Source organism: Pan troglodytes, chromosome 6 (genome assembly GCF_028858775.2).
Source record: "Pan troglodytes isolate AG18354 chromosome 6, NHGRI_mPanTro3-v2.0_pri, whole genome shotgun sequence".
Lineage (NCBI taxonomy): Eukaryota > Metazoa > Chordata > Mammalia > Primates > Hominidae > Pan > Pan troglodytes.
This window is the reverse complement of record NC_072404.2, coordinates 157460149-157472483: the sequence shown is the minus strand read 5'-3', so window position 1 is coordinate 157472483 and position 12335 is coordinate 157460149. Positions and strand designations below refer to the sequence as shown.

Here is a 12335-nt window from a genome sequence, read left to right as displayed (position 1 = left end):
GACAGGAAGACAGATACCACCATTAATCATATCCAGCTTGTTTCCACCACTGATTTGCAGTGTCATTTTTATTATAAACTAAATTTAAGTGCATACATATAAGCATGTGAATATGCATTTTGGGACTTCTTATTATATTCAAATGGCTTATATGTCAATTCCTGTTATAACTCCACGCTGATATTACTATAGTGTGAGGATAAGTTTTGTTATTAGTCTGGCAAATCAATCAATCTAAGAGTTTCTTTGGAAAGATCAAGGAAATAGAAATATCTTAAAGTCTTATTTTGACAAAAAAGGGAAACAAACAAGGCTTAAAACAAGAATGAAAAATGACAACAGATATAAAGAATGAGTAAGAATCATGAGAAAACTTATTCGTAACAAATATCAGCCAATGAATGTGAAACTCTAAATTAAATAAATCTTTACACAGTAAAATTTAAATAATCAAAATTGTCTAAGAGGAGATAGAAAACCTGAAATGTCCAGTAACCATGAAAAATTGTGAAAGATAGTTAAGAATCTTTCCCTAAAAAAAAAAAAATTGCCCAAATGATTTGAGGAATAAAATATCCTCATATTATATATACTGTATTTTCAGAATATAGAAAAAGGTGGAAAGTTTCCTAATTCATTTTATAAAACTAGAATAGTTCTGTTAACAAACTGAAAAAGGACAGTCCAAATAAACAAGTAAACAAAAATACATAGGCCCATTTCATTTCAAAAACATAGATGTGCGAAATATCAATAAAATATTAGCAATTTGAATTCATTCATATATTAAAAGAATTAATACACAATATATGAATAGGTCTCATTAAGCAAAAGTGAAAATGGTTCGAAATTTAAAAATATTTTAACATAATTCACAACACTGACAAAAGAAAATCATATGGTAATCTCAACGGAAGCAATCTATTTTAAAAATATAATGTGGTAAATTCAAATGCCTTAAATTTAAAAAGCAAGCTGGAAAAATATATAGTATAATCAAATTTTTGTTAAAACAAAATAAATATATAGATGCAAAAGCTTATAAAGATCAAGAGAAGGATATACACTAAGCCATTGATTTGATTCTGGGTGATTCTGGGGGGAGTAATTTGGAGATAGACAGGAAACATTAATACTTTCTCATTTTATTCTGTACATAACTATAATGTCTGAATCTTTCCTGTTAAAGGACTGTGTTCAGTGTGGATTGTGACACCAAAAACAAGAATATGTCACAACACTACTCATTTGAAAAAGGCATAGTGCTGACAAGTATTTCAGATGCTAACATCTGATGTCATTTTCCTGAAAAGCCACAAGGTAAATACAACTTAAGTCAGTGCTTCATACCTATTATAAACAAAGTAATTATATTATAACCATACAATCTTTTTAAATATACTTATTAACTCTCCATAAATCTAATTGACATTCCCGTCTCATTGTCTTCAGATAACAAAAAAGGCTGGAAGGGATCAGTGAAGAAAGAATTTGGGGGTCTGGGTGGCCTGTGGATAATTGATTTTCCTAAGGCAGACATTAAGTAGCTCTGCTCCCTCTGAAACTGGGGTCAGTGTAATTCAAAAGGTCAGTTTCATTGTCATAAATTGTTTCAAAGTCCACAGACCTCTATAAAAAGCAATAAACATTTAAGTAAGTGGTCGGCTCTAACATCCCTACTTCAGTTTTCAACCACTACCAATATCCCAGACACCAAATTATCTAGTACAACTTTCATTTGATGCAGGGATTTCTTCAATAGAGTCTCTGATAGATGCTGAAAATCTGTAAATAATATGTAACCAACTTCTTCCAAAACCAGGAAATTTCTCTTCTATAATTAGTATTTTATTCAATGTTATTTATTAGGTTTAGTTAAAATCAGTCTCCAGGAAGCTCTATTTTCTAAAACCTACCATAGCTGCATGTTGCCTTTCAGATAAACTACCTCAAACTATATTGACAATTTAGAAAGAAAAGAGAATCTTGTAACCTATGAGTTAAAAGACATGGAAGAAAATGGAATGCACATTGGAAAAAACTTCCAACTGTTATTATTTGCAGGTAACATTATCATGTCAGAAAAAAACAAGAGTCTACAAACTAGGACAATTAATAAGTAAATTTAAGATTTCTGGTTACAAGATCAGTATTCAAAAATCAATTTTAAATCTATATATCAACAACAGAGAAACAGAAAATTAAAATTTAAGAATAAGATTTGAATAGAATCAAATAGGAAAAAAGTAGCAAAACCATGTGCAAAAGCTCTATATCAAAAATTTCAAAACTAAAATCTCAGTACATAGAAAGATATATACCATGTTTAGGAATTGAAATATTCACCCTTGTAAAGATGGTAATTTTCCCAAATTTAACCTGTAAATTTTATGTAATCACAACAATATTTTTAGTAAGTTTTGTGAGAAAACTGGCAGGCTGGTATGAGAGACATTAAAATTAAAATGTATTCAGAAACCTAAAGGGCAAAGAATAAGCTAGGCAATCTTGAAGAAAAGTAAGAATGATTTGGAGGACTTCTACAACCACACATTAAGACCTATCATAAAGCAATAGTTATTAAGGCCGTATGGTATTGGCAAAAGAACAAACTAATAACTCAACAAAATACATTCCAGAAGCAGATCCATACCTATAAAGACATAATTTACAGGAAAGGTGTCACTAAAATGCAGAGGGAAAAAGATGGTCAGTTCAATAAGTGGTGATGGATCAATTAAAAATTCAAGAAAAAAAATGATTCTGGGCCAGGTGTGGTGGCTCATGCCTGTAATCCCAGCACTTTGGGAGGCTGAGGTGGGCGGATCACGAGGTCAGGAGTTTGAGACCAGCCTGACAAAAATGGTGAAACCTCATCTCTACTAAAAATACAAAAAATTAGCCAGGCATGATAGCGGGTGCCTGTAATCCCAGCTACTCAGGAAGCTGAGGTGTGAGAATCACCTGAACCTGGGAGGTGGAGGTTGCAGTGAGCCAAGATTGCACCTCTGCACTCCAGTCTGGGAGACAGAGCAAGACTCCATCTCAAAAAAAAAAAAAAAAGTTTCTGGACTCTTACCTGATACCATATACAAAAATCAGTACTATATTCATAAAAGACCTACATAGGAAGGATAAAACAATAATGCTTTTAAGGGAAAGATAATAATATATTTTTCTGACCTTGGAGTAGGCAAGAATTACTAAATAGAATATGAAATGAACCAACCATTGAAAAAGTGATAAAGTGAACTATTTTAAAATTATGAGCTATTTGTCATCAACAGTCGCCATTAAGAGAGTTAAAAGACAAACCATAGACTAAGATATATATCTAACAAAGGATTTGTATCCAGAATACATAAGTAACTACTACAAAGCAATAAAAAAGATGAACAGTTCAGTAGAAAAAAAGGCAAAAAGTTAAAAAGACATTTCATAAATATGATTACCAACTAGCCAATAAGCATTTCTAAAGATATTTAACCTTATTAGTCATGAGAAACATGAAAATTAAAACCATAGAATGGTTAAATTGAAAAAGGAGAAAACACCAAGCATTGATTAGGATGTAGAGCAAATGAACTCCTATATACTACTAAAAGAAATGCAAATTGATACAAATACTTTGAAAAATGATTTTGCAGTGTCAGCTAAAGTTAAACATGTACATATCCTATAGACTGAAAGTTCCATCCTTAGGTATAGAGCCAATAAAAATTATTCCAACTATTCACCCGAAGATACCCAAAAATTTGATGCAAATTTTTTTGAATCGTGCTGTAAAAAAAAATCTCTAGATGAAAACTCACAAATGCCTATCAAGAGTAGGGTGGATACACACACACAAAAAAGAATATAACTATACCTAACAATAGGCTAAATCTCATAAAAATAATTTTGAGGTCGGGCGTGGTGGCTCACCCCTGTAATTCCAGCACTTTGGGAGGCTGAAGGGGGTGGATCACAAGGTCAAGAGACCATCCTGGCCAATATGGTGAAACCCCATCTCTACTAAAAATACAAAAATTAGCTGGGCATGGTGGTGCATGCCTGTAGTCCCAGCTACTCAGAAGGCTGAGGCAGGAGAATTGCTTGAACCGGGGAGGCAGAGGTTGCAGTGAGCCGAGATCGCCCCAGTGCACTCCAGTCTGGCTACAGAACGAGATTCCATCCAACAACAACAACAACAACAACAAAAACATAGTTAATAGAACTCGAAGTTTATACATTTGAAAATATGGATGAAGTGGACAACATCCTACTATATGCCAAGGGAAGAATGGTTAAACTATGGCATACTCATACAATGGAATATCACTCAGTGGTACAAAGAATTATCTAATATTTGCAACGATAAAGATGAATCTCAAAAACGTGCTGAATGAAAGAGGTTTTACACTACGCTATATGATTCCATTCATATGAAGTTCTGCAACAAGCAAAACTAAACTAAGGTGGAGATAAATCATATCAGTGATTACCTGTTAAGGAGTACAAGTCGGAATAACCATTGGGAAATGTCATAAGATAACTTTCTGAAGTGATGGTAACATTCCGTATCTTTGGGTATAGAATGGTTTGGCTTACACATGTGTAGTCATTTGCCATAATTCAACAAATGTGTGCCAAAGAATTGTGCAAAATGTATTAATAACAATTCTTTGTATTTGCATTGTATATAAGTGTAATATCTGAAGATAACTATAATCAAACTTTGGACTGTAGCTAATAATATACATGGTGAGAAATTTATGAAAAAGTGAACTGGTTTCTAGAACTTACTTTCAAATCCATAGAAATCAGATAGATTAATAGATGAATGAAGTGTGGGATAAGTGATAAATACGAGAAAGCCAAGTAAAATATTAATGGTGAAATTTAAGTGGGAGGTAACGAATATTATTATAAACTTGTTTGCAAAGTTCAATACTAAATTGTTGGAAAAAATCCATTTTCCATTTCTTTCAAAAAAAAGTTAAAATAAGAATATAAAGATGGTTCCTAACATATATCAATAAAACAATTCTCTTAAGCCAATAGCTAACTTCGTGCTTGATACTTTGCCCACAAGTTTCCATTAAAGTCAAGCATAAAATAAGGGTTGCCAACCATCATCACTTTAATTATATTATTCTGGAAGAAATAGACAATACGATTAGACATATGAATGTATAAGATAATATTAATACAAAGAAAAATTATCCTTATTTTCCTATAATGTAATTCTATACTTAATATCCAGAGGAGGGACTACAAAACATTTTTTATAAACTATACGAGATTTAACTTGATCAATTATATAATAAATATAATATAAATATACTGTGTAAACATAATATAAAGTAAAAATAATAAATATAAAAATAAAATAATAGTAAGAAAAGAAGCATTATAATAAAAGAAGCACAACTTACAAAATATAATGGATTATATTTACAGTAGAAACCAAGGATGTGAAATACCTAGGGAAAACATCATAATTCACATGCAATAAAACATATAAGAGAAACATAAAACTCAGTTAAGAAATAAATATATGCATATATGGGCCGGGCGTAGTGGCTCACACCTGTAAGCCCAGCATTTTGGGAGGCTGAGGCAGGTGGATCACCTGGGGTCAGGAGTTTGAGGCCTCCTGGCCAACACGGTGAAACCCTGCCTCTACTAAAAATACAAAATTTAGCTGGGCATGGTGGCAGGTGCCTGTAATCCCAGCTACTCGGGAGGCTGAGGCACAAGAATTGCTTGAACTTGGGAGGCAGAGGTTGCAGTGAGCCAAGATCCGCGCCACTGCACTCCAGCCAGGTGACAAAGTGAGACTCTGTCTCAAAAAAAAGAAAAGAAAGAAATATATGTATATATGAAAAGAACTGAAGTGGAGACACTTTCTATGTTTTTATAACAAGAAGATTCAAGACTATCAAAATGTTAATATTGTTTAAAATTTAACCTAAAATTCAATACTGTCCTAATTAATATCTCAAGAAGATATAGAATTTAGAATATGGGGCCAAGAAATAAAATTTAAATATATAAATACATACAACCTTTATGAAAAAGTCCTAAGTCACAACTAATCAGGGTTCAAGTAGCTGATATTTTCTGGAAGCTACTCTGGGAGAAAACCTGTGTTCTTTAGCACGTATTCATTGGGACCTCTATTGCCAATAACATAATCCAGAGGGCTCTTGTAACAAGTTGTCTGAGTTCCGTAGGTGACTCAGCCAGTGACTCAGGTAAATGCTAATCTATTTTCTATCACTATGGATTTCCCTATTTGCATGTGCTTAATGGCCTCTATTCTCAAAGAATACAGAGTCTAGCCCACAAACGTTTAACCTTTCTACCACTATCCTTGGAATCACACCTAAGGTACATTTAGTAACACCTGTAATCGCCCTCCACCTTGGACTTTATAATCCACAGATTAACATTCTTGTTAGCTTTTCCTACTCTTCCTTTTTTTCAACCCTGCTTCCCTCACGATCTTAATATTGTTATTTCAATAAGATAAGAAAGAAAGAACTCCAAACAAATCAGAGGCCCAGAAGCCATGCCACCCCCACCCTTTCCCCACTTCACATATTCATTTCTTTTCAATAACACCCTGTAGGCCACCAGAAGGGACCTTATTTCTCTGACCTCGGTCACCTCCTGGTCAGGTGTGCAGTCTATCCTTTCCGATTGGGGAATCTCTGGGCACTCTGGAGTAAATGAAGTATCTGCATAGGAATTAAAGGATAAAGTTGAAAATGTGTAGTGTAATCACAGCTCCAGGAAGGAAGCCAGCAAAGTTACAGACTTTCAGCCAGTTCTCCACACAGCAGATCACCGGTAGCTGGTATCTACATTTGCATACAATGTTTAACACTTCTCCAAACTGGTATCTATATTTGCATATGATGTTTAACACTTCTCCAAGTTTAAACACGTTTATTTCTACTTTGTTTGCTTTTCATACAGATACAATTTATATACCACAAAATTCATCCACTTAAAGTATATGTCAACGGTTTTTAGTTATGAAGTTGTACAACCTATGACCGCTGTCGAATTCCAGAACGATTTCATCACTCCAAAAAGAAATAACATACACATTAGCAGTTATATTTTCTATTCCCCTGTTCTCCCAATCCCTGGCAAACACTCATCTATTTTCTATCACTATGGATTTGCCTATTCTGAACATTTCCTATAAAAAGAATCATAAAATGTGTGGCCTTTTGTGCCTGGCTCCTTTCACCTGGCGTAAGGTTTTGCAGGTCAATCCATGTTGTAGTATGTATCAGTGCTTCATTGCTTTTAATGGCTGAATCACATTTTTTGTGTGTGGATATACCACATTTTGTTTATCTATTCATCGGTTCATGTACATTTGGGTTGTTTCTACTTTTTGACCATTATACATAATCCTGCTATGAGCATTCACGTAAGTTTCTCTGTGAGCTATGTTTTCAGTTTTCTTGGTTATATACCTAGAAGTGGAATTGTTAGGTCATGTGGTTAACTCTATCTGTAGCTTTTCGAGGAACTGGCAAAGTTTTCCAAAGTAACCACACCATTTTAGCCATGTAGAAGCCAGTTTCTCTGTAACCTCAACAACACTTGTTTTTATCTGTTTTTAATTATAGTCATCATAGTGGGTGTGAAAGTGATATGTCATTGTTTTGACTTGCGCTTCCCAAATAACCGATGATGTTGAATATACTTTCATGGGTTTAGTGGCCATTTATAGATTTCCTTGGGAGAAATGTCTATTTAAATGTTTTACTCATTTAGAAACCTTTTTTTAAAAAATTTGGATTTGTAGTATTTCTTTACACATCCTAAGAGAATATATTCTCTTATATTCCAATGTATTATCTTAGGATGTAAAAAGAAATATATTTGCAAATGATATGTCTGATAAGGGCCTAACATCGGATACATCATCTGCAGATATGTTCCCTGAATCTGTGGATTGTTTTTCACATTCTTGATAGTTTTCTTCAAAGTGTGCTTCAAAGCACAAAGTTTTTTTCAATTTTGATGAAGTCCAATTCGCCTATTTTTTTCTTTGGTTGCTGTGCTTTGGGTATCATCTAAGAAACTGTTATCTAATCCAAGGTCACAGACATTTTTATTTACAAGTTCTTAGAGTTTTATAGTTTTAGCTCTTATATTAAGTCTTTGATCAATTTTGAGTTAATGTTTATATATGTTGTCAGGTAGAGATCCAACACTATTTTTTTGGTTGTTACCTGGGAAGCCCTGAATAAATAGCTGGGAAAGTCTTTTTTCTTACTGTTTTTTCTTTAGTCTCTTATTTGTAGGCACAGCTGCTTAAAGACACCAGATGGCTCAGGCTACATATCAGGAAGATATTATTGGCCCCATTGGAAATATACATCTTCACTCAACATTGGCTATTCTTACTTTAGGCTTTATCAACTTTGTGGAATCTTCTTCCTATAACAACAGCAGAAGCAGGACTGGTTCATGGACTCCCTGAACCATCTGAAATCCAGGATTGCATCAGAATTTGGAGGAAACAGTTACCGTGGGTATTAGCAGGTGCCCTTTAGTGCTTTCGTTTTGATTCAAAACAAAGCCCCCAAATATATTCACTATCACTATCTTTATGGCTCTACATTTGTTTGTGTACATATGTATATATTTCAATAAAAAATTGTCTTAAAACTGGATTCCTGCAATATGCAACAACATAGATGAAACTTGAGGACATTATGCAAAGTGAATTAAGCCAGTCACAAAAGGATAAATACTCTGGGAGTCCACTTACATAAATTATTTAAAATAGTCAAATTCACAGAAGCAAAGAAGAGAATGGTAGTTGTCAGGAGTTAGGGGGAACAGGGAATGCGGAGTTGCTAATCCCCATGTATAACATTTCAGTTATGCAAGATGAATAAGTTCCAGAAATCTGATGTACAACATTGTTTCAATAGATAACAATACTGTATTATACACTTAAAAATCCAGTAAGAGGGTAGATGTTCTGTTCTGTTCTTACCACAATAAAAACAAATTGATTTTAAAGCCACCCTTTCAACCCATGGAAATACATCCTCAAAAAAAAAAAAAAAAAAACAGAAAAGTTCAGTATTTAAGACATGTAAGACAGTTAAAAGCAGAACTACTCTGCATAAATCAGAATGTGGTTTAAGGTGAATGCGGGTGTGAAGATCTAGTTTTATATCAAATAAAATAAACCAATTAGTCATATACACTGGATAGCAATCTCAGGAGACTTGTTACCCGAAAAATGTTTTAGAGGGGAGAAGTAGGAATAATCTCAAAATGGCTTATATCAATGGTTTTCAGATCATCTTTCAAAGTTGTAATAGTTCCTAGAAAGTGTTTTAATGTTTACTGTGGAGAGAGGTGAAAAGAGATGGAGCAGGTAGGGTTCTACCATCAGGACAGCTTCTTTTCACTGTAGGGTCAATTCACATCTGTAAAGTGAGCTTGTCAAGCAGAACAAAGCCCAAATTCAGCTTTAACTGAAAATACATTTTTGAATTACACACATTTTATTATTTAAATTATAATATGTGCATGAAAGAGAAGGCATTCTGTTTGATGCTTCTGGGTGCCTGAGAGAGAGACAGACAGACAGACAGAACGGTTTCAAAGGCACCTATGAAGAAACCATAGCTATGTATGTTGGTATAACCAGGCCAACTTAATCATCCCACCACCTCCCTGTAACCTTAGTTTCCTTTTCCATAATATAATGGGGCTGGGCACTGTTAGCTTAACAGTCCTTTCTCGTTGAAGGCAGTACGACTTCATGACTCTGGGTTGAAGGGCAGGCATCTGGTGAGTCTAATTTTGCATCTTGTTAAAATTGCACTAAATGGGGCTTGGGAGACCCTAAATGTCACTAACATTCAAGGTTTCGGTGCAGAAAAAGAACACTTATCTTTTGGAGTTGAACTTAAACTAATCATGGAAGTGAATTTTGAATACTGCAATGTAGTGGCATATTGAAAAGTAAAAGAATAAAATAATCTATTTGGCATTTACAGGAGACTTCCTTTACCCAGCCTTCCGACCTACAAGCATCTCCCTTACCTGAAGTTTCCTCCAACACAAGAAGCAGCAAGAGGATATCTATGGTCACCACAATTAAGCAGAAGATGATCAGAAGGACTTCCAATACACTGAGCTTCCTCGCCATCTAGATAGACACAGATAATTGGGTTAAAACAAATCACAAGGCCCCACCAATCTAAGAGGATACACAATCATTGTATCCAAATGTGGAATTGTTTGCAAGATGACCTTGATTATCGGCATCCTCTTTACATAATCTAAAGAATATTTGTTTCCACTTATCAGTGTCCCTAATTAACTCTAGCTTTACATCCAACACCTGTAGAGCTCTTGCCTTTTTTGCATGTAGAGGAATTGAGGATTGTCCAAGGAAAAGTATATGAGACATGAAGAACTGAAGGGAAAGTGTTGTGGAATAACACACAGAAGAGAGATGAGGGGCTGTTCTCATTTTTCTGCTCTAATTATAGTAAATCTAACATTATTACATGTCTACAGATCCATGACAGCCCTCAGCTGCAATGCCTTCTTTGCCATTCCATCTCCATCATCCTCAAATGTTTGCTAGCCCCTGGAATTTATCATTCCCAGAACTGTTACACTTTTGAAACTGTAAATCCATATGCAAATGAGCAATGTCCTTTTACTGTCTCATTATCTGACTTTATTTTATTTATTTATATATTTTGAGATGGAGTTTCACTCTTGTTGCCCAGGCTGGAGTGCAATGGCACGATCTCGCCTCACAGAAACGTCTGCCTCCTGGGTTCACCCAATTCTCCTGCCTCAGCCTCCCAAGTAGCTGGGATTACAGGCATGCGTCACCATGCCCTGCTAATTTTGTATTTTTAGTAGAGACAAGGTTTCTTCATGTTGGTCAGGCTGGTCTCGAACTCCTGATCTCAGCTGATCTGCCCACCTTGGCCTCCCAAAGTGCTGGGATTACAGGCATGAGCCACCGCACCCAGCCTGCCTTACTTTATTTTAAAAAAGTATCTTATCACATCAAGGCTGCTGTTATCTTTCCATTTCCTTTTAATCTCTTAGCCCTTCCTAGCTGTTAACCCTAATTGACCTAGGCCTCAGTATTGATTATTTAACTTGCCATTGCTCTCATCTTCCTTGCTCTCCATCTGCTAACAGAATCTGCAGGATGAAACTATCCATCCAAACATCTGCCTTCTGTGCTGCCACACCTAGCTCAAGGGAGATGCCACTGAGGCTCATAATCTCCTAAATAAACTGGGCCTGCAAGCCGACTGATGGTCTTGACAGTGCCTCTCACTTTTCACAGCAGTAATTTTATTTTTATTTTATTTTATTTTTTTGGAGACGGAGTGTCACCCTGGAGTGCAGTGGCGCAATCTCAACTCACTGCAACCTCCACCTCCCAGGTTCAAGGGATTATCCTGCCTCAGCTTCCTGAGTAGCTGGGACTACAAGTGCATGCCACTACGTGTGGCTAACTTTTTGTATTTTTAGTAGAGATAGGATTTCACCATGTTGGCCAGGCTAGTCTCGAACTCCTGACCTTAAGTGATCCACCCACCTCGGCCTCCCAAAGTGCTGGGATTACAGCATGAGCCACCGTGCCTGTAATTTAAAAAATTGTTCCTTCTAGCCTTCTTTTCAGGCCTGACTCTGTTACCTACACTCTTATTCTCATGCAGTATCATCTCTGATATCACACAAAAAATAATGATTTTGCAGAAACTATTCTCTCTCTCTACTTCTCAACACAAGCGTTTCCACAAAGGTTATTCACATCTAGGTAAATTCTTATTTTTCCCCCTCTATTCTCAATGAAACAGTTTTTCCTCTTCTTGTTTAAGCATAATCCTTGCATCTGTTATCTAGATCTCACAGCTGTTGAATTTCTCAAAAATTTCATTCCACCAATTATCTCTTATTGTCTTGCATTATCAAATTCACTCTCTGAATATCTTTCCTTCATAAATATACCCCAAGTCACCCCAAACTCTGTTAATGACTCTGTGTGCTTCTCCAGGTAGCATAATAACATTCTTTTTCTTTCCAGTGCCAATCTTCCAAAACGATGATTCCACACTTTCTGTATTCCCTTCCTCATGTGTTATTGGCTTGGCTGTGTTTTCTGCATTCCACTGGAAATGCTCCCACCGAGGTTACTAGTGACATAGTGGCTGAATACAATGGGCGCTGTCTTAATCACTTAACCACTTCCTCCTCCATGAAACTTTCCACATATGGATTCCTTGATAGGAATCTTGGCTTTCCACCTCTATTTCTGGCTT

General features: G+C 35.4%; 1 protein-coding gene across 1 annotated transcript in view; it reads right to left on the bottom strand.

Annotated features, from left to right (window-relative positions):
• MGAM2 (maltase-glucoamylase 2 (putative)) overlaps positions 1–10264 on the bottom strand; it is a 109517-nt gene extending 99253 nt beyond the window's left edge. Inside the window, exons 1-2 of the mRNA XM_016945510.4 lie at positions 10081–10264; positions 6646–6725 (exon numbers count right to left, since the gene is read on the bottom strand). Of these exons, the coding sequence (XP_016800999.4) occupies positions 6646–6725; positions 10081–10186 (186 nt within the window). The 5' untranslated portion in view covers positions 10187–10264. The remainder of the gene's footprint in view (positions 1–6645; positions 6726–10080) is intronic.
• Between the last annotated feature and the right edge of the window lie 2071 nt (positions 10265–12335).